The sequence below is a fragment of the Halichondria panicea genome, chromosome 1 (genome assembly GCF_963675165.1).
Source record: "Halichondria panicea chromosome 1, odHalPani1.1, whole genome shotgun sequence".
NCBI lineage: Eukaryota > Metazoa > Porifera > Demospongiae > Suberitida > Halichondriidae > Halichondria > Halichondria panicea.
The window spans coordinates 6,769,548-6,790,227 of NC_087377.1; the positions used below are offsets into that span (position 1 = coordinate 6,769,548).

General features: G+C 41.4%; 2 protein-coding genes and 1 long non-coding RNA gene across 6 annotated transcripts; 1 reads left to right on the top strand and 2 right to left on the bottom strand.

Annotated features, from left to right (window-relative positions):
• Positions 1-1,323: 1,323 nt before the first annotated feature.
• On the bottom strand, positions 1,324-7,715 carry LOC135340316 (uncharacterized). 3 transcript variants are annotated; one of them, XR_010396309.1, is made up of 8 exons: positions 5,663-7,715; positions 2,671-2,839; positions 2,458-2,560; positions 2,348-2,404; positions 2,182-2,304; positions 2,028-2,114; positions 1,610-1,920; positions 1,324-1,550 (listed from the first exon to the last, which is right to left on the bottom strand). It is a non-coding gene; the product is annotated as an uncharacterized LOC135340316 (long non-coding RNA). The 3 variants fall into 3 exon arrangements; XR_010396306.1 differs by having other exon boundaries at positions 3,313-7,715; XR_010396304.1 differs by having other exon boundaries at positions 2,671-7,715.
• On the top strand, positions 7,678-14,645 carry LOC135339683 (dynein axonemal intermediate chain 1-like). Its single transcript, XM_064535920.1, is given in 11 exon segments — positions 7,678-7,815; positions 7,973-8,136; positions 8,339-8,408; positions 8,590-8,770; positions 9,022-9,181; positions 9,530-9,651; positions 10,327-10,350; positions 10,353-10,441; positions 10,982-11,136; positions 12,813-12,942; positions 13,350-14,645. Coding segments are annotated over 11 exon segments (1,251 nt in total). The 5' UTR covers positions 7,678-7,786; the 3' UTR covers positions 13,477-14,645.
• LOC135339692 (transcription factor 7-like 2) lies at positions 13,955-20,599 on the bottom strand. Of its 2 annotated transcripts, XM_064535932.1 has the most exons (13): positions 20,284-20,599; positions 19,340-19,479; positions 18,522-18,564; positions 17,928-17,980; positions 17,361-17,455; positions 16,553-16,703; positions 16,149-16,220; positions 15,883-16,017; positions 15,705-15,779; positions 15,287-15,377; positions 14,772-14,855; positions 14,481-14,580; positions 13,955-14,237 (listed from the first exon to the last, which is right to left on the bottom strand). In XM_064535932.1, the coding sequence occupies exons 1-13, from the start codon at positions 20,315-20,317 to the stop codon at positions 14,132-14,134; spliced, it is 1,179 nt and encodes a 392-aa protein (XP_064392002.1). In that variant the 5' UTR covers positions 20,318-20,599; the 3' UTR covers positions 13,955-14,131. The 2 variants fall into 2 exon arrangements, with proteins under 2 accessions (XP_064392002.1, XP_064392011.1); XM_064535941.1 differs by lacking the exon at positions 14,772-14,855.
• Positions 20,600-20,680: the final 81 nt, after the last annotated feature.

A 20,680-nucleotide genomic window follows, 5' to 3' on the forward strand; every position in this document is an offset into this window, starting at 1 on the left:
ATATCACGGATAATAATTTCCCATCGATTCAGAAAATTCTTTTTGTAACAAGATCCATCTTACAAATTGTTCACTACCAACCAGTACATGTGAACTTCAGTGTATCCCCAGGACATGCGACACTAGAATTAGACACTGAAGAGGCATGACAGATATATAATTAAAGGTGTCCATACAAATTTAGCATGCCCTCAACCATAATATTATAACAGACACTACACCACGCACACTGCACCACGCACAGAATTATTCGGTCATCACTTTCCAAATATTTACCTCTTTTATTTCTTTTTTCAACCAACTTTAGGTTTCATAATAAAATAATATGCAGCAAGCCATAAGTTGCGCCATGGCTCATAATTTAGTAATTTAAATAATTTATGGGACGAATGTGTGAAGCTCTATACCGCTGATGAGTACTATCAATAATTTATTATTTCCACTCACAGTCTAGACGTACACATAATGGAATACAAATTACATTCACCTACTATGATGGTGGACAGCAAGAGTAAGACCGACTGCCACACCGACGCCGACAACGCCGATACCTATTCCGATGTATACTCCCAAGGTAGTCACTGTGGCTTTTCCCTAAAAGATGGCTAAGCCTTCTTTTACAGGTTCAAAGATATTCCTGGAGGTAAGCAAATATCTTTCATTCATTGCAAAAAAAAAAAACACTAGGATGCTCCGTGGTATTAAAATATATGCTGAACTGGAGGAAAAAAATTTGTAAAGAAAAAGAACCTCTCCAAGCTGAGCAAGATGATTCAACGAACAGAACAGCCTCACGACAGGAGATGATCTGAAAACTGCTGTAACTAGAAACAACAGTTGTATCCTTCCAAGCAATGACCAAAAATAACAAAGGTACATTGGACCTCAAAGCTAAAGTTGTGAAAATAGTGATGTGAAGTAGTTACGCAGCAAAATGGTAAACACGATGTCACCCTATGAAACAAGGAAATCTTGAACTACATGTACATAATTATCATGCACTGTCAAGGGTAACGCAGTACAAGAAATTCGGAAGTACAGAACAGATCGGCCGACACCAAACACACCAAATCCATTGGTGGGATGGTCTTGATGGCGTGACCACGGTAGGACCGGGAGCCTCGCTTTTTTCTAATAGCTGCGGCGTTAATTCTACGGACCGCGGTGGACCGCGGTGGACCCTGGCAATCCGCGGTGTTAATTCTATACTAACCGCGGCCACATGTGAGAGACTTTCCACACCAATTTAGATGCTACCTTTACCTGCATGTTTGTAGTAAGGAAGTAGTTTCAATAGATTTTGAAATACTAAAAGGACAACACAAACAGGAAATAGTTTCAATAGATTTTGAAATACTAAAAAGACAACACGAAATAGCTTCAAAAAGAAATGTATATATATAGTCAAGACTCTCAGTCATCATTGGACTCCTTCAGAACATCTTCAGTGTTCTGAGCGATGTCAAATTTTGTATAAACCCTAAACTCACACGACGACGATGACTGAACATCATCTCCATATTCAGTGGAAACAGGGATCGACAAGTGTGCTGTGGGGGGACAGTTAAGTTGGTTGGTAACAGACAGATGTCAATAACCCTAAACTCACAGGTTTCAACCGACGACGATGACTGAACATCATCTCCATATTCAGTGTTGTGAGCAATGGGGACCGACAACAATGAGTGTGCTGTGGGGACAGTTAAGTTGGTTGGTAACAGACAGATGTCAAATTTATTCAGTGTTGTGAGCAATTGGGACCGACAACAATGAGTGTGCTGTGGGGGACAGTTAAGTTGGTTGGTAACTTGTACTCACCGGATATTTCCAACAAATCTTGCCTTTGTCGCTTGTTGTCCAAACTGTTTGAATTCAAATTGTTGCCCAAATTTGTGGCATCCAAATTTTGTTGGAGGGCATCTGCATTCATGTGAAAAGTTAAGCTGGTAACAGTTTTGAAAATTGTAGCACTTGTAGTAACAGGCCCTAAAAAATTGCTAGACTAAAGTGTTTGTTGATAAACTCACAGAAACATGCTGATAGAAGAGGCTGCAAGTTCCGTATGCTGCCCATCTTTCCAAATCCTTCGCTAGGTGCATACGGACTATTGTCAACTGGAGGGATAAAGGTTATGCGAATAAAAGCTAACAAGTGGCAACTTTTTGATGGTTTGGAACTTACACTTTTATCTGAAACCAGGAACCCCCACACAGAACTGGCCATGTCCTTTTTCAAAAAGCTCATCAACATAGATAGCAATAGCTGCCCCTTCCCGGCTTCGGAATGTGATTTCACATGTTTGGCCTAATTAATATGCATGTACACATAGGTAGGGAGAAAAAACTACCTCTGCGATAACCAGCTGATTGTTTTCACTATCAAGTAAGGCTCCATCAGTTATACCCTGTATGTTCGTTCATTCGTACAACACACAAAATAAATAATTCATGACCTTACTTCAATTTTGAAAGTGTAGGATTTTTTCTGCCATATCCCTCTAGTAGTCCAGCTCAGCCCCAACACTTGTGATTTAACGTTTGTGGTGGTGGATACTTGTGAACTGTAAAAAAAAGAGTAGGCCATGAAAATTGGGCAGCTTAACTATTCTGAAATTAGAATCAATGTATCATGAACCTCACAGTTCTATGGGTGGAAGAGACATAAACCTACCAGAATTTGCCGTCATATCTTGGTCAACCAAAACAAGCTGGAATATCGAGGTTATAAGTGTCTTTGCAACATCATTTTGATAAAAAAATCTCTTCGCATTTCTTCAAGCTTTGTGATAGATTGTTCATTCGTGATGGTATTCTAGCAGTTGATAGTCCAGGCTGGATGCCTGTTTGGTATTTGTTAGAGTATATTATATGCTTAACTCGCCTATGATACAAGTTCTCTCTATACTGAACTAAAGTTTGTACAATAATAGTGCAGCATTTGATAGCGCCAACAACCTCTATGTGACTGATCGTAATCGAGTACAAGTCTTCGATGCTGAATGTCAATATTTTGAGAGCATTCTCAGGTAGTCAGGTATCTTTGCAGTGACACAGTGTACGTGAGCAACGATTACGTTGTGATTTTGTTCACATCTGAGGGCACCACTTTTGGTGTAGGTGGGTGGGGAAACAAAAAGGCACAATTTACGGACTCTCTATATTGATTGTATTGACGCACCAGCAGTTTCTGCCTGGCGATTTGGTAAATAGCAGGCAATTAGGGTAGGTGGGCGCATTGCGCGTGTCACCGGGGATTAGTAGTTCTCCTACTACCTACTGCAAAATTGGTATAAATTGCATTCTCTATACTTACACTTTGATTATAGTCCCCTGAATTTACAGGCCTGCTGAATCGGGTGTGCAATACCCTGGCCTCTGGAGGGCTTTGTCTGGTGGTCGTGTGTTAAACAATTTCCTCACACCACATTCTTCTTTGCATTGCCTGCGAGGCATTAACTTTGGCCAGTCTAAGCACTTTTCATATGCCGTTTTCCGTCGAAATGCTTGGTCATATACCAACCAACTATCGCCTTCATAATCAGTGTAGCATCTGACGATAATTGATTGGTAAGCCATCAATTGAGGTGAGCGAGCACGCTCACCAGAGTGCTGTAACACTAAATCCAGGAGAATTCGAAGAAGCTCCCTTCTTGAGCTTGCTCGAACATTATCTTGCACCCCGGGTAGTAGCTGCCAGAGACTATATTTTTTCATTATCTTTTCTGGCACGGGCACAACCCCATCGCCGAGGTATAAACTTGCTACCAATCCCTCACTCGTAGCCTCAGCTGATCGCCATAGTGTCGAGGTATTGGCTAATGCTGAAGCCGGTTGAGATATGGATATTTGTGGATGGCAGCACCACTAACCACATGGTCATACGTATTCTTCCGTTTTATTTTTACAATTTCCGTTCTCATGATTCTCTGCTTTCCCCTGTTCTCCGTGTTCTCATGCGTGTTTCTCCTGTTCTCTTGTTTGAATGTCATTGTCTTTGTCCCCCTCCCTGCAGACTGCTCCCCTTATACGTTTAAATGGGTGTCCATTACAGTTTACTAGGTAGCCGGCTATCATGAATTTCCCCCCGTTTAGTTTAATAAACTTAAGCATTCAAATCACATAGTAATCTTAACAGCAGCATCAGTTTCTCACTTCTTGTGAGACTTCAACCTTTTAGGTGGGCATAACTTTCAAAGTTCATCGTAGAGGCACGAATCAGTTAAACGTTTTTTTTTACCCGTTGAGAGGATGACGTCCCAATGGTGACGTCTTTATTAGGGTTCAGGATCTCGGTCTATGCCGCCTCAATGGTGACGTCTTCATTTAGCTGAAGGGATCTCGGTCTGTGACGTCTCAATGGTGACGTCTTCATTAGCTGAAGGGATTTCGGTCTGTGACGTCTCAATGTTCAGGGCTGAGAGGTGTGACACCTCCCTCAGATCTACGTCAATGTCTTCCTTGTTTCTACATTCATACTTGCACGCTGCAATAGTTATAATGCAGCAGTAGGGACACAAGAATAAACATAATGTTTTTTCTCCAGCCTACTTTGGAAAAATGCAAAGCATCTTCGTTTCCTTTCCGTGCTGGCTTTTACAATGTGACTAGTGTTTTATCTTTTTGGCATATAACTTTCAATAACCATACTCTCTATGTTGTAAAAATTCATACCACTTGTTAAGGGTGTAGCAAAGCTCAACAAAAGAAATCATGAATGCAACTACTAATACATAATGTTGAATCCACCCACGCGCAAACGGTCCCTCTTTTCACTCAAGGTCATCTTGACCGTCCTCTACTGGGCTACGGTCCAACGCTTTGTCCACAACGTCGGCTTCCATCGTCCTCTGAGCATCACTCAACGAGTGGTGTGCTCCCTCCAGCTCCTCTGCTTGAGCTCTCAACCTCTCTTCCAGGCTAGTCTGCTCAGTCTGGTCAACGTGGCCATTCGCTCAGTTGATGCCGCCCTCCTAGAGTACCGTCCTCTACTGGGCTACGGTCCAACGCTTTGTCCACAACGTCGGCTTCAGTGTCCACCGCGTCTCATGTCCGCTGTTCTATCGTCCTCTGAGCATCCCTCAACGAGTGGTGTGCTCCCTCTAGCTCCTCTTCGCCAGAGTCCACAAAGGCCCAAACATCAGCCGGACTCCGGCCCATGTCCGTGAGTCTACCTCCCAGCATTAACCCCAGGTCTGAACCACAGGCCGTCACTGGCACTTCCAAAGCTGTGGCTACACGTCTCAGCCACTCCGTCCTCACACTCCTGGACGCGAAAGGTATTGGCAGGCCCTAGGTTCCACGTGCTCCCGTCGTCGCTCCACCTTCAGCCATCGCTCAGGCTCGCCACAGACCCCAGTCCAAAGCTCCCTGCCAACCCACGTCTCCTACTGACCTGGATGTAAAGTCTCGGCCTGGACCTCCATTGTACCTTAGAATTCTTATATTCCAACGTGTAACACATCACGTGTTACACCCACACACACAGCCTGACATCACTACTGCTAAGGTAAAACATCACGTGTTACACCCATACACACAGTCTGACATCACTACTGCTAAGGTGATACTATAAAAGTTAGTTTCTAGTCCAGTTACACATGCACTGAATTACAGTACCAAAAATTAACAGGGGGCAGCCATTTCATTCATTCATTTCCTCTCACCTCAATCAAACCAGAGGATCAGATCCCTGGTCACCTGTATCCAACAACTCAATTCAGCACCTCATGGGGTGTGGATGGGTTGAGTTACATTGCTCGATGATTATAAATATCGATCACTGCTTGCTTACACCAGTATAGCTTTCTGTACTCGTCTGCTTGTGTTTTCGTTGTCGTTTAAGATGAGCATATCCTCGATTTTCTTCATTGTTCTACAAGATTGGTACATTCTGAACTTCAAGATGTTTATCTTGCAAAAATGGGGAACGTTTAACGTATTGAACTTCTTTTCTTTATAGTATGACAACACTACGACAGTGAGCAACTCAGACCCACCTTTCTTGAACAAAATAATTGCATGGTGATAGCACTTTTGAAGGAGAATGACAGCGACTTTCCCATATTGATTCGATGTGTTTCCTCAACTGCCCAATGTTGTATGAATGATTGGAGCTTATATATTCCAACAATTCAGTGATAGACCCTCATCCCTCACCTCCATGGGTATTGCCGCGGAGAACACATGTCTGTTGGCATGTGACATGTGGACATATTTGTTGAGCCTGCTCCACACTGCGTAAATATTTAAGATCCAAGCTGTCCGGTCCGGTCCCAAGTATTAAGTCACTGCATGGAGCTTTTATCTCGTGGTCATTACAAGATTTATTATTTGCCAAGAGCCTGCATGTACTAGATATAAGTACGTAGCACACACAAATCTATATACTGTGAGCATGTTCTTCAACCGATATCAAGAAAGACTGCTGCTGCTGGTGATGTGGCCATGCAGATTGTGGGGACATGATGCCTTGGCTGACTATATGGAGATGTTCCAGCCTGGACCTAGAGGCCATCAACTGTTGTACATAGATGTATCAAGTGTAATGATGTAGGTATACATTTACAATTATGACCCATTGTCTATTCTATATAATGGCTTAAATAATAGCATATGCACATGCCCTTACTATCAATCACGCTTCTACTCCACACAGCATTGACCGAGGTGATAGGTGCTGGTCACCGCTTCACTGCTTGGTCCTGACTATAATAACTGGCGATAGACCTTAAGTAAGCAAAGCCTCTCCATCGATACACACACAATATTCTCTATACTGGATTGTTGAGAGGTATTTCCTGAGGGTAGGATCTGGTTGATCTGGTATTTTTTTATTTGTATGTTGTAATACTCATGCTAGTAAATGAGGTGCAAATGATTTTGGAGTGATCAAGACACCCACTATTGATTTACAACAACTTTTACGTACATGTTTTTTAATGTGATTTATATAATTGTCTTTTTAGGATGTGAAGCAAAAAGCTTGTAAGAAAAAATTCAAGCCATTCTCGACCTCAACCAGATCCTACTTTCTCTCGACAAAACAAAAGCATCTAGGAAGATATAAATTCAACCATTATAAGACACTTAGTAACCTCACCTGTCACCTCATTATTAAGTACATATCATATACATGTTTATTTTTGCTTGTGTGTACCTTGTGTTAAACATTATATAATATTTATAATAAATTATTATTGAGATCCCTTAGAGTACAGTATTACACTTATAATTAGTGTCAAGACTCACAAAGGGAGTTTAGTAAGATATAAATACATTGTTGTCGTGTTTATAATGTTATTATCTAACTAAAATAATTATGATAGATCTAGCTTTTTTACTGATATGGATGCCATCATGAAGCCCTTAAATTCCTTTAATTACACTGTCCACAGTATGAGCTTAGACATGCTTAGGGCTCCAGCTTGAGATACTCTCATAATTATACCATGTGGCTTCGATTTACGCCGCAATAGAGGGCCTGTAATCGAGGCTACATTCCGTAAGTAGGATTGTGACATATGACGTAATGCGTTTCCAATCCCTTTCCTTTACTATCTAGCTATAATTATATAGATAGTTTTCATTTTTGTTCTTTTACTTTTTAAGTCACAGTAGTACAACATTGTAACTAGTTACAATGATGTACTATAATGTGGCTGTTATTAAAATATGCAACTGGGAATGTGCTAGACGTGTGGGGAGAGTTGGCGCGCCTCCAAAGGTCTTTAACCCACCGTTTCCGATTCTCAAGGTCGGACATCTAGCTACCCCCGGTTGCTATTCCAATGTGTTTTACTCTAACTACTGCTCTAAGGTGTTTAGCTATAATACAAATAATTATTTCTTCTCAGCATCAAAAAGACACAGTATAAAGTTAAACTAATGAGTCAGCAAGGTCTCAATGGACAGATATACACCCAACTTTTATTATTTTTTATTTCAATCTCTCAAACACACACACACACACACAGAGATTTCAAGTATTATGATGACCCTGGAGACCAGTTTAGAGATAATGTGGGCTCAATGCTTCCCCTCTGGCGGTTCAAATTTGACAAGGCTCGAAAAGCAGCTATTACAGCACTGTCATGGAACCCTCTGTACAGTGACCTGTTTGCTGTGGGTCGTGGTTCTTGTGAATACAGTGAACACTGTCCATTGTTGTAATCCTGTAATCAGGTCACCTACATGTAGCTAGGTTAATGAGTCCAAAAGTCTTCATAGCGTGTGTTTTGACGTGTGTTAGCATGCCATCTCTTTATTACAGCACCACTGTTGGGGTGACCACTATCACTGTACTAGCTGTGCCTTGCTTAGCATGCCTCCTTTTGTTTCAGATGAGTTCACTGATCAAGGCAGTGGAGGGTTGATTTGCTTCCATTCTCTGAAGAACCCAACCTATCCTGAGTACGTTGTCACCAGCATGCAAAGTGCATGTGTCTTCTCGTGGTATTTCCTGTTTCAATGCCAGTTACCAATGATTGCTTTGTGTACAAGTGTACGATTTTAATGAGCACACATAGGATCTTTTTACCTGTAACAATAGTCTGTACTTTTATAACATGCAATGTTACCCCCCCCCCTCCAGGTATATCTTTGAGACCCCCAGTGGAGTGATGTGTTTGGACATACACCCTGAGCACCCCTACCTAGTGGCCGCAGGGCTCTATGATGGCACGGTGCTCGTCTATGACCTTCAAGAGAACTCTAAAGAGGCCATCTACAAGGCCACTGCTAACACCGGGAAACATTCAGACCCTGTCTGGCAGGTATGCAAGTCACTACGGTGTGTTCGTATGCATGTAATTATCACCCCCAAAAAAGTGTTGGCACTCGGTTTTTTTTCTAGCTGTGTTACAAACACTGTTATGGAACAAAGCTATGGGTTACTATACAGAGGTGGCGTTTGTTTGAGGGGTTGCACACAAAACGCTACATTTTAGGCCTTGAATTCCCCCAGTATAGTACTGTTTTTCAATGCATGTAACTTGATAAATTGGACACTCTATTTATGGCGTAGGTGAGCTGGCAGAAAAATGATATGGATGGCAACCTCAACTTATACTCTGTATCTGCTGACGGTCGAGTGGTCACATGGAAACTGGTCAAAAATGAGCTTCAATTCCAAGATGCTCTTACACTCAAGAACAGTGTCGAGGGGCAGAAAGATTTCACACTCAGTAAAGCACTCTCTGCAATTTGTGCATTCTATATTATACATGTACAGCAAGTGAAGTTCATGTACATGTACATACTACCATATATCCGGTTTTGACAACGTAGTTGTCATTGTGAATAACATTTGTACAAGCCTGATTGCGTTTTCAACTGTTGCAATTTTAGTAACTGTATGCGCATTCTCTCTCCTTTGCGGGTCTTTCGTTTGCCTCCTATGCAAAAACTCGCAATTCGCATTCAAAAGAGTCTCACATTCGAAACCTGGTATACGGCAGTTTCCTAGTTAATCCCAAGTATTATTTATACATGCACGTACTGTATAATAATTATTGTGTCCACCCTATACACAGGCTCTGGTACAGCGATTGGATTCAGTCCATTTGTTGACCACTTGTTCTTAGTTGGTTCTGAAGAGGGCCAGATTTACAAGTGCTCTAAAGCCTACACTACCCACTACCTCGACGTGTACAAGGTACACATTTTTGTAATACAAAATTACCGGTACCTACAAATACATACCGTATTTACTTGATTAAACGCCCCCCTTGAATAAACGCCCATCTCGTTTAAACGCCCAGGATAAAAGCTCTGTAAACGCCCATCTTAAATAATCACCCATATATGAGGCGTGGCACTGTGGGTGGAGCTGAAATAGCACGTGAAACCCAGTTGCAAGCATGGCAGCATAGAATAATATGATGCATCGATGGAGAGAGAGAGTTACCGACACAGAGGGCACTCCTATGACTTAAATTTAAGCTGAGAAATAGATTTAAGCTGAGACAGCAGCCCAAAAAGAGCACAATAACTGCTGCTGTGCAAGAGTTTTCGAGTAGACATAACAATAAACGCCCTCCTGGATTAAACGCCCTCCTCGTTTAAACGCCCCCTCTAAAGACTTCGATCTGAAATAAACGCCCGGGCGTTTAATCAAGTAAATACGGTACATGTATGATCATAATGCGTACAACAAATAAAACGTGTGCGTATCATACACATGTACATGTACGTACTGTACGTAGCTACACGTGTACAGCCTGACTACATGTTGGTACTTGGTTAGGACAAACATACAATGAAATTATACTGTGTACATATCATGTGTGTAGATGTATACCATCACAACCCTCCTCCACACATCTCACAGGCCCACCACATGGCAGTACACTCCATCACTGCATCAGCTGGAACCCTTTCCATCAAAATGTTTTTGCCTCTTGTGGAGCTGACTGGACAGTCAAAATATGGGACCACACTAGAAAGTAACTAAGCATGCTGTATAATAATAAGCAGGGGAGTAACTAGAAATTTTACAGGAAGGAGGCAACGCCCCCACAAAATGTTTAACCGAAAACCACACCCACTAATTATCGCTAAGAAGGCAGGTAAATGGCAGTATAACTGCTATTTACCTGCTCTTCTTCTCCTTTTTTCATCAACAAGACAGTGACAGAACTCATTTTCTGCTCATTCTATATACCTAGTTGGCTAGTTATCCAGAAGTTAGCTAGCCAGAGCTATTAATTAAAAGCTGAGTCACATGGCACTTGAAGTTCAATAGTACAGGAGGCAAGGCCAGGGCCTCCTCTGCCTCATTGCTAGTTACGCCCCTGATAAGTGGTGGGAGGATTCTCATGCTATAAATTATGTGTTTTATATCACAACGATCCCTTACCAAGTAATGCCTCGAGGCTAATATAACACGGAAGGGACTGTATGACCTTTATTACATCCTTGTTACCTTGACAACATATTTTATACAGACTGTACGTTTATCAATTTTGTCTCTAATATCTCTACAGGAATCCAATGTTCTCCTTTGACCTCAACAATGTTGTTGGAGACGTGGCATGGTCGCCATATTGCTCTACTGTATTTGCTGCTGTAACTGCAGGTGGCAAGGCGTATGTGTTTGACCTCAGTATCAACAAGTACGAGCCACTCTGCGTCCAATCAGGTGAGAGCTAGAGTGACATACATTTAGCTGTGAAAGATGAGAACACGGCGTCCCAGAAGTAGTTATAGATTTAAATTAGATTCTAGTGTCCAGCTTGTACTTTGATTTTGTGTTTCATTGTTTGTACTCACCCTTCAAATCTCCACTCTAGAGTAGTAGGTAAATGTATCATGTACTTCAATTCTGTATGTATACACATGCAGCAGTACAATGTATAATCCAACTAGAAAAACATTTGCAATGTGAAAAATTGCTAGGATTGGCCAGGGGAACCACAAAAAAGTGTGGGAACAAGAAATCAGACGAGAGCATAACTCCAATCCGTTACAACGTCAATCACATGTACTGGTAGTTTTCCCATGTTTTCCATGTTCCAATATATCACGCAATTTTTACTGGTGGGGTGATGACCAATCCCTATAATATTTATTATACATCCATTTTGGAATGTGGGGTACATAATCATGATGATTTGTGATGAATTGATGTTCCTAATACATGCAGTGTTGATCATGAGCACAGGTATACAGCGTAGTAACATGCACGGACCGTACTGGTGACCTGCATGGAATGATGTGGTGGATGGAAGCTGATAGATGGATCTGGAACACAGTCTATTATTTAATATACTATGTATTGTACATGTTCATGACGTTGTAACGGATTGGAGTTATGCTCTCGTCTGATTTCTTGTTCCCACGTTTTTTGTGGTTCCCCTGGCCAATCCTAGCAATTTTTCACATTGCAAATGTTTTTCTAGTTAGATTCCCTTTCTTTTTCAGTACAGTTTACGTATCATGACATGCATAAAAGTGGAACGTCAAGAGGCAGTACAGAAGTTCAAGAAGAGAAGACAGGACTAATCAGATATTTTCTCGAATATCTCTGGACTAATAATAGTAATGAGTAATATTGCTTGATATGTTGAATTTGCGAATCAGTATTAAATGATAGCCATTTTAAGAGCATGATATCTAGCCAGTGCATATAGCATGCCTGTCAGAGAAAGGGAGCTAGAGCTGAACAGTGTGAAGAAAAGCAACACCTCAGGCTCTGGAAAAGCACTGCACTGATTTTAGGCACGGTTTATTAGCCACGCCTATCTATTATTAATTGGCCACAACGCAATTGCTGAGTCATTAAAGATGGCGGAATTGTCTAGGTATAAGAGAATTAGAGACTGAGAGGTCATCTGCCCCGTGGAAGCAATCGCAAATCTGAAGAAGCGCTTTGTAATCCAGGTTGTAGTCGTTTGGAAACCCTGTGCAGAATGTCCTGGAGATGGCTGTACTTGGAGCAAATGCTGGGCAAGAAACTTACTTACTTACTTACTTAGCTAGTCAGTCAGACAAAGAGCGGTGAAACGTCGAAATAGTGCAATTTTTAAAATGACAATATTCATTCATTAAAATGTTCATGGATTATGAAATGAGAGATACAAAGAGAGAAAAGGCTAAATAAACTATCTGTCTAGCCAGTTCCTTGATGTGGCCTTTCCCTGCAGAGATAGAACAGTTTGAACATGAGTCAAAATAATTGAAATATTGCTAAACACGGGCAAACCCACTGCCAATCCTATGTAAAAAACCTACTGATTTTGTCATTCATGAACATTTACCTGTATTATGTGTACATTATTATCTGTTTTCCACATGTGCACGTACTCAATCCCACAGTGATTCAGAAAAGGCGCACTAAACTGACTCATGTGTGCTTCAACCCTGTCTATCCGATAGTCATCATTGGTGATGATAGGGGCACCGTCATCTGTCTCAAACTCTCTCCTAACCTCCGGAAGACCTCACGGTGAGTTATTATGTATAACCTACTACTGTATGAAAATCACATGGGCTTAATATTATTCCTCGGTGTGCACATGCGCAGCGAGGTATATATATATACGGTAGTGTGTTTGTGTGTCTGTCTGTCTGTAGAAACTGCTGGATTCGAGGCTATCACTGTGGTTCAGGGAAAGTGTGTAGTCTCCTCATTCATGTACGCACCGCAATACTGGAGATCACACCCTTTTCCCTAAGAAGGCGTGGTTCCTTGTGGGCTTTTGTAATGGGGAAAACCTCCTAGTATTAATATCGTACAGGCGTATTTCCAGTATATTTCTTATTGATTACAAGATTTCACTTGTTGCCAGCCCCTCGTTTCTTCTGAATAATTATATTGTTATACAAAGTCATGTAGTTTGCATGTCCTCACAGGAGAAGAATCGAACCAAAGACACAGAGGTGGCAAAGATTGAGAAACTTATCTCGTTTGTGCGTGAACCACTACTCGAGAAGCAACGGGAAAACTGATGGAAAGACAATAGCATTATCTTATAAGTAACGTCTACGTGTACATACATAAAAATTAGACACATCTTGTACCCTCTACCTGCCATTGACGCATAAACGGTGCCCCGCACTGCGTCCAGAATGCCTTCAACAGCACACGAAGTTGCTAATAGTTAATTGAGGCATGTAATTTTTTCCCGTGTTTGGGCATGCCTCGAATCCCAAACATGGGTTAAGGGGACACAAAATTCCCCTTAACTGGGGTTCGTCTTGTTTTTGGCACATTTAAGGTTTGAGACACTCCTCGAGACTGCATGTATTTGGTGGGCTAATCGAGGGTGTATAATTATATTACGCTACAGTTAGCACCAATTAACTTCATCATTGATATATATATACATGTAGATCTATAGAGTACGTATTGTCTTGCAGTTCCATTTAAGGCTCTAGATCTGTCTGGCATGCATTCCATATACATTGTATATATACAAATTATTCAGTTCATCAATTTATTCTAGTTATAGCATACGTTGTATTAATCCTTTTTGATGTGGCTGAAAATAAATTGAAGATTTGGAAAGCATGCATGCATGTGTGTGAGGTATGAAAATATCCTGTCAAGTGACTGAGAGCTTTCATGACACAGAAAACAACCATTCGAATTGAGATTGCCATGGAAACAAAATACATGTATACAATCAGTAGTTTTATGTTGGGATTGTTTGTAATGTGATTGCAACTTTTCCATTTTTAGTGAAATCCGAGATATCTAGCTCGTCGTCGTTATTTCGTTTGACACACTTTCTTTTACGTCTGCACAAAAGTGATATAGTAGTGTAATGCCACTGTACATGCATAATGAGGATTATCATAGTGGTTATAATTATAAGTTCATGGATGTATACTTATCTCTGTTTATTTGGTCTGAGTTGTGGTACAAGGTGTAAACCATCATGCATGTGTGGTGGTACGTAGGTGAATAAGCAGTGATGCAAGATTGTATACATCACAGTAATTATGCGAGGGCCTGCATGCATGGGTTATAGTCTTACTCACCTGCAAGGTGCACACCAGTTGGAGGAGTTGTCTGGATGTTTATCAGGACACCTCTCTCCTTCACTCTCACCCAGGGCACAGCTGTCAGTCGAACCCTCAACTGGAACAACAAAGTACAAGTGATTTGGACACCCCAAGTACAATGACTGTGAGCTACCTAACTCGTTTCTTCACAAATTAATTTTATCCAACGCGTATTGAGTATTGAGTATTGCTTAGGTCAAAATAATAAGGACCAATGTGCAAAGGGCTTAGCAAATATATGTATTTGATTGACTCAGGGTTTCATACAGGACTCTGAGTTGTCTGGATGTTTATCAGGACACCTCTCTCCTTCATTCTCACCCAGGGCACAGCTGTCAGTCGAACCCTCAACTGGAACAACAAAGTACAAGTGATTTGGACACCCCAAGTACAATGACTGTGAGCTACCTAACTCGTTTCTTCACAAATTAATTTTATCCAACGCGTATTGAGTATTGCTTAGGTCAAAATAATAAGGACCAATGTGCAAAGGGCTTAGCAAATATATGTATTTGATTGACTCAGGGTTTCATACAGGACTCTTACGCGGGGGGGGGGGGGGATAACGATGGGCGTAAGGCCCTGGAGATATTGAGTAGCCCCCCCCCACCCAGTAAAAAATCTTGAGGAATGATTGTAATTTGTTTTGTGTGCTTCAAGCCGTTAAGTCAACCATATTTTGTTGTTGTTATGACATCATTCCAGGGGAATCCCATGCTTGCATGGCCCTCCCCCTCTGCATGAAACCCTGACTGTCATAGTTATAGTGATACTGTTCATACCTTCGTCATTCCCCTTCTCAGATTTGGCTTTTCTCTTTCTCCTCTTCTTGTGAACAGCGTAGTTGTCGCGTGCTGACCAGCCAGGGTACATCTGTTAGAGGACGACATTAATGCAGACATTTAAGCGAGTGTAATGTGTGGAAGTACAGTGTAGCGTGCAACAAAAAGCTTCCGATAAAAGTTTCAGTGTGTACGTGATTGCTTGTATCTATACTTCATCTTCATGTACAAGGAATGTATTCATATAGGGCAATCATAAACAGTGTTGTTGTATGGACACGTACACAAACAAGTCTCAAGTACAGGTATGCGGGTATCGATTCCTATATACATATCCGCCAAATAAAGTAATTACATGCCTGCATGTATAATTATTATAGTAATTAATGCATTAATTGTTTTAGTCTGTTGTAACTACCTGCATATGTCTCGCTCTCTCTTCTCTTGCCATTTCATAGTACGTGGCTTGTTCACTGCGATCCAGCGCGTGCCACTGTTATGGAATCAAAGATAGTAACCACCATGACAAGAGGCAAAGGAATCTACAATGTATATAATATATACGAATCACTGAATAGAAATACAATAATACTCACCATTTTGCCGAGTATCTGGTTAATGGCTGCAGACTCTTTCAACGTGCACTCCTTTATAACTTCCGCTCTCTTGGTTTTCATGAAGATCATGAATGCATTTAGTGGTTTTTTGATGTGCGGCTTCTTCTCTTTCACCTGTGGTCAGAATCACACTGATCACACATACTCTACACGTACACTGCCTCTATTAATATAGGGCACCATACAATTTTCATACTGACTACAGACTTTGACTGTCAAACACACATACATGTACTCATGCGCACCTGTGGTTGTACAAGGCCTGAGTTGGGTTGTACTGCTGCATTAGGGGCAACTGGCTGTCCGAAGGTAGTAAACTAAAGAGGGAGGGAGAGGAAACTACAGTGAGACTCATTTCAGAGCCACTTGTAAGGTATGCAAGCACAGCTGCTCTAACCTTATTATACATTACCAATGTGCAAACACGGCAATGCTTTCGAGCCATGAAGGTTCGTGGCTATTTTTGGCTTCGAACAACTGAAAACATTCACTACAATTATACAGCACTTAACATTCATGCAGTGGCTTCTGTGTGCCAAGTTCTTGAATGAACTTTTGAGGTACTTGTTCCAAGAAATAAAATTAAAACGGTAGCTACAGTATATACACGATTCTTATAATTATATCACATACAATGTAGACTGCTCACCTGTTGATAAGGAGTAGCCACTGCATACTGCCCGGGAATCATAAAGGGGTAGCCAGCGGCAGGTCTAAAACCTGATTGGTCAACTGGTAGGAAACCAGCAGTTGGGTATCCATACGGTATACCAGTTACTGTGGGTGCTTGGGAAACTTTCCTATAAAATTATGTGTGTGCATGCACATGTGTGCTTGTGAGGGCATGTACAAACTGTTCATGGTTGTGGTTGGAGGGAATCTGCTTATTATAACAACACATGTAGGCTTAATCCAATAATATTAACAAGGCCATACAAGCCAGGCAAATCTACTTACAGGTGCACTAGTTCTACTTTGTAAGCTCTGCTACCATAACAATTCATGTACACTGTATATTCATTTTGTTGCAGAGTGCTTCACTTAGCAACCTGTGTGTACGTATTTGCCATGCCAGTACGTACATGTACATGTTTAAATCTCATCCACAGCACTGAGTTTATACTTATACCCACATTGGTTAGCATGTAAGTTTCCAAACATTAGAGTTGTTGTAGTTCTGTCTAAGAGTGTTGATGAAATTAGTTAACTGCACATTGAGGGTCACAACATAAACAACTTTAATTGGATAAGCCAGCCCTGAACAATAGACATGTACTCAGAGAAACAGTCTTGTACACAGCAGGGAAACATCATGGGTACTACCAAGAGTGCAGGAATATCATGCACTCCTGGTACATGTATCACCATTATTTTTCGAGGCATTAAAAGTTTGAGGTTTGAGGTCAACCCCGAAAATTACCAGCTATGCGATATTATTTGCAAGCTAAACAACTGACCATTCGGATCCCTCCATCTTAATGGGTCTTATTCCAGCAGAGAAGATTGAGGTTCCAGCAGCAAAGGGTGGAACCATGAAACCATTCGCATAGAGCTGTACAGTAGTGTATGCATGAATGAAAGTACATTAGGAGTGTGTGTGAGGGGGTGTTGATGGCTGAACTGTAATCCTATATTTAGAAGGAATGTGCAATTTATACTTAAAAGCATTCCAGGGTCTAGTGATCAATTACCACTCAAAGCAACATGCAGGTACTTCAAACAAAGGCAAACTAGCCAAACCTTTGAAGGTAGTGCATAATTGCTTTTATGAGAAATTACAACCAATAGTAGTGATGAAGTGTTTGTTGGTAGGCCACACTGAGATAGTGGACTTTTCAAAAGCTAGAAACAACATACCTGTAGAATAATTATTCAATACATGTACATGACACTCCCAAAAGGCTGTTACTATAATTATGCTCTACTAAATCAGGCTCTACAAACAATGTAAATTAGATCTATGGAATCAAGCTTTCCGTGTAAATTAATCACGTCAATGTTCAAATTCTCACACACACACTCACCATTGGTTGTATGATGGGACGAATGGTGGTTTGCTGAAGACTAGCACTGCCAGCTAGTGCATAAAAGGGAGAGAAGAGTCAATAAGACATAGCATTCGGGAACAGTATACATGGATACATATACACAGTGTCATTGTCTCTACACTACTCCGGTTGAACCCATCAACCTTCCCCAATGACAATTCCCATAGCAAGACAAGCTCCAATGGTTACCAGAAAACCTGTAAGCATTGTTACAGACCACCCAAATAGTTCTGTAATACAATACAACTTGCACAGTGCTTATTAAAAATGTTATTATCGTAATAAACAGTGAACTATTAAATTCTGATGCATTAGGATGCACAGGCTGTAAGTACAAACCTGGTACAACACGGGATGCACTAGAGGCCCTACATGTATGTCCCCAAACCGTACCAGTCCATAGTACCAGGCAACCACTGCATCTTTATTTATTATACTTTGTTCCAGCCCAGTGTAAGTGTTGGCAGTTACATTAGGCAGAACAATGGGGGAGAGGAGAGATTTGAATCACCGCCAACACTCACAAGCAATTAACCATACAGGGAATGAGCTAACCTGAATGAGACTCACCTGCTGACGTTGGGGAGGTAGCCGCCTTGCCTGCTGATCCAGGCTGTGTGTTTGTGTGTGTGGATTGCAGCAACTAAGTGTACAGCAGACTGCACCACAAATTGTACAGTAGATTGCAATGTAAATTAATTATACACATGTACCAGCTGTCATGTAAGTGCTGGCATCTAGTTGATGGTGAATGATGAGGGTGCATGAGCATAGAGGCACAACCACACACAAGCAGCTGATCCTATTATAAAGTGGCATTTTAGCCACTGAGGTAGTGCTAAAAAAGGTCCAGCTGCACAGGTGGGCAATCACCAAGGATTTAGTGTGTGGGGCCAGGTAATTGAATTAGTCTAGACCTCAGCATTAACAATGACCAGGGCACAATACCACAACAAACAATGGCAACAAGCATAGGCCACAATTCACAGCACTAAAAAGCACACATCTCACTGTCTAAACAGGTAACCATTATCTCTAGTGCCCACACTTCTTGTTTTGCTACTGCTTGAGAGTAGTAGACCAGTGTTCTTTTGCAGTGTAGCTGGGAGAACAATCTTTACTACTTTAGCTAGTGATAATAGCAGTCCTTCAGAAAGCAAGATTAGTGCCCCCTGTGGTCAAGCAACCACCACAACTTCAAAGGTTTTGCTACCAACAGCTAGCCACATCAGAGGATGTGCCACATCCCACACATACATTAGCTGGTGACAGGACATAGCACTTTAGCAAACTAGATTGTTGTATCAGACTACTACATGTACAGTGTAGGTGTATTCTCCTAAACCTGACGGGCAAATCAACAGCAGGAGGTCTGCTTTAGTACGTACCTCGTCCAATTCGGCATCTTTCTCAAGGGCGGTCTTGACATCGTGGAGGTCCATGGACTGAAGGTGCTCTGTGTTCTCTCCATCGCCCTCATGTTGAAACACTGTCACTGTGTCCCCGTGATCGTCAAAATCATCAGGAGCTGTGTGTGTAGTGTGTGTTTAGAGGGTGGGTGATATGTAACTTTAAGAGCAGCTAGGTATAGGATTAGTAGAGCAGGATGTGCTGAATGCACTGGACAATTCAAGTCATGGAGGAGTGCTAACCAGGCTGTACTTATTTCCCATTATGTGCTCCATACATGTGTGTGAGGGTGTTACTGCTGCAGTTTGTAACATTAGCATAATTACATCAACCTCAATTACATCAAGTATGAATTCATAACTTCCCAAAGTCATAAAAAGTCAAGAAAGGGTGTGATGTACTAGCACAGGCCAGACAAGGTATTGACAATCTGTGTATACTAAAATATGTCCTGTCTGTGTGGTGCTAAAGTGTAGGTTGGCCTTACATGGGAGAGAGATACTAACTGTCAAGATAAGCAGGTTTTTCCCAGACATTTAAAACACACACACACACACAACAGCAAACAACTACATCCCAGTATATAGTACCATAAAACGAGCTAATTCAAGTTGCCGCATCCTTTGTTTAGCCTTCCCTATAGTATTTATATACGTACAATATTGGTATAATTATAGCTACAAAAATTGGTAGGAACTTAGGTACAGGTACGTACGTAGGTACAACCGGCTATACTGCACTATTAAGGCCTGGTATTTTTCACACAATTGGGTGATGAAGAACAGCAAACTTAAACTTTACAATTCCTCAACACTTTGTCAACAGCACAATACTTTAGAATGTGGCATGCATAGGAAGATATCATAGCTGAGTAGATTGCTGTGTACACACATCATGGAAGCAAAGAAACACAAAGACTTACTTGCACCACTGGTCGAGGTTCCACCGTTTGACATACTGATAAGCTCAAATAACCACTGCCTTTGATCAACACCTTTGAATAATTACCGCAGACACCCTCTACACAATGGCAGATGGTTTACTCTGGATCAGTAAAGCAGCTCTCCTTGGTAGGTCCGCAAAAAGATAGCGCGTGTCCTTAACAATAGTTTCTTGTTAGTCCTGATCACAAGCGTTTGTTAGTCACTCAGCTGTACGCGTTTGACTGCGGTAATCAGAGTCTTACTGATCTTGTTGAGATCAAAGGCAGTTCAAAGCCTTTCTTCTTAGTCAAATTTTATTCATAGTTACTCTCGTATGTGTAATCTGATTGGTCAACATATATGACGTCATAAGAGTGGAATGACGCGTCGGTTACA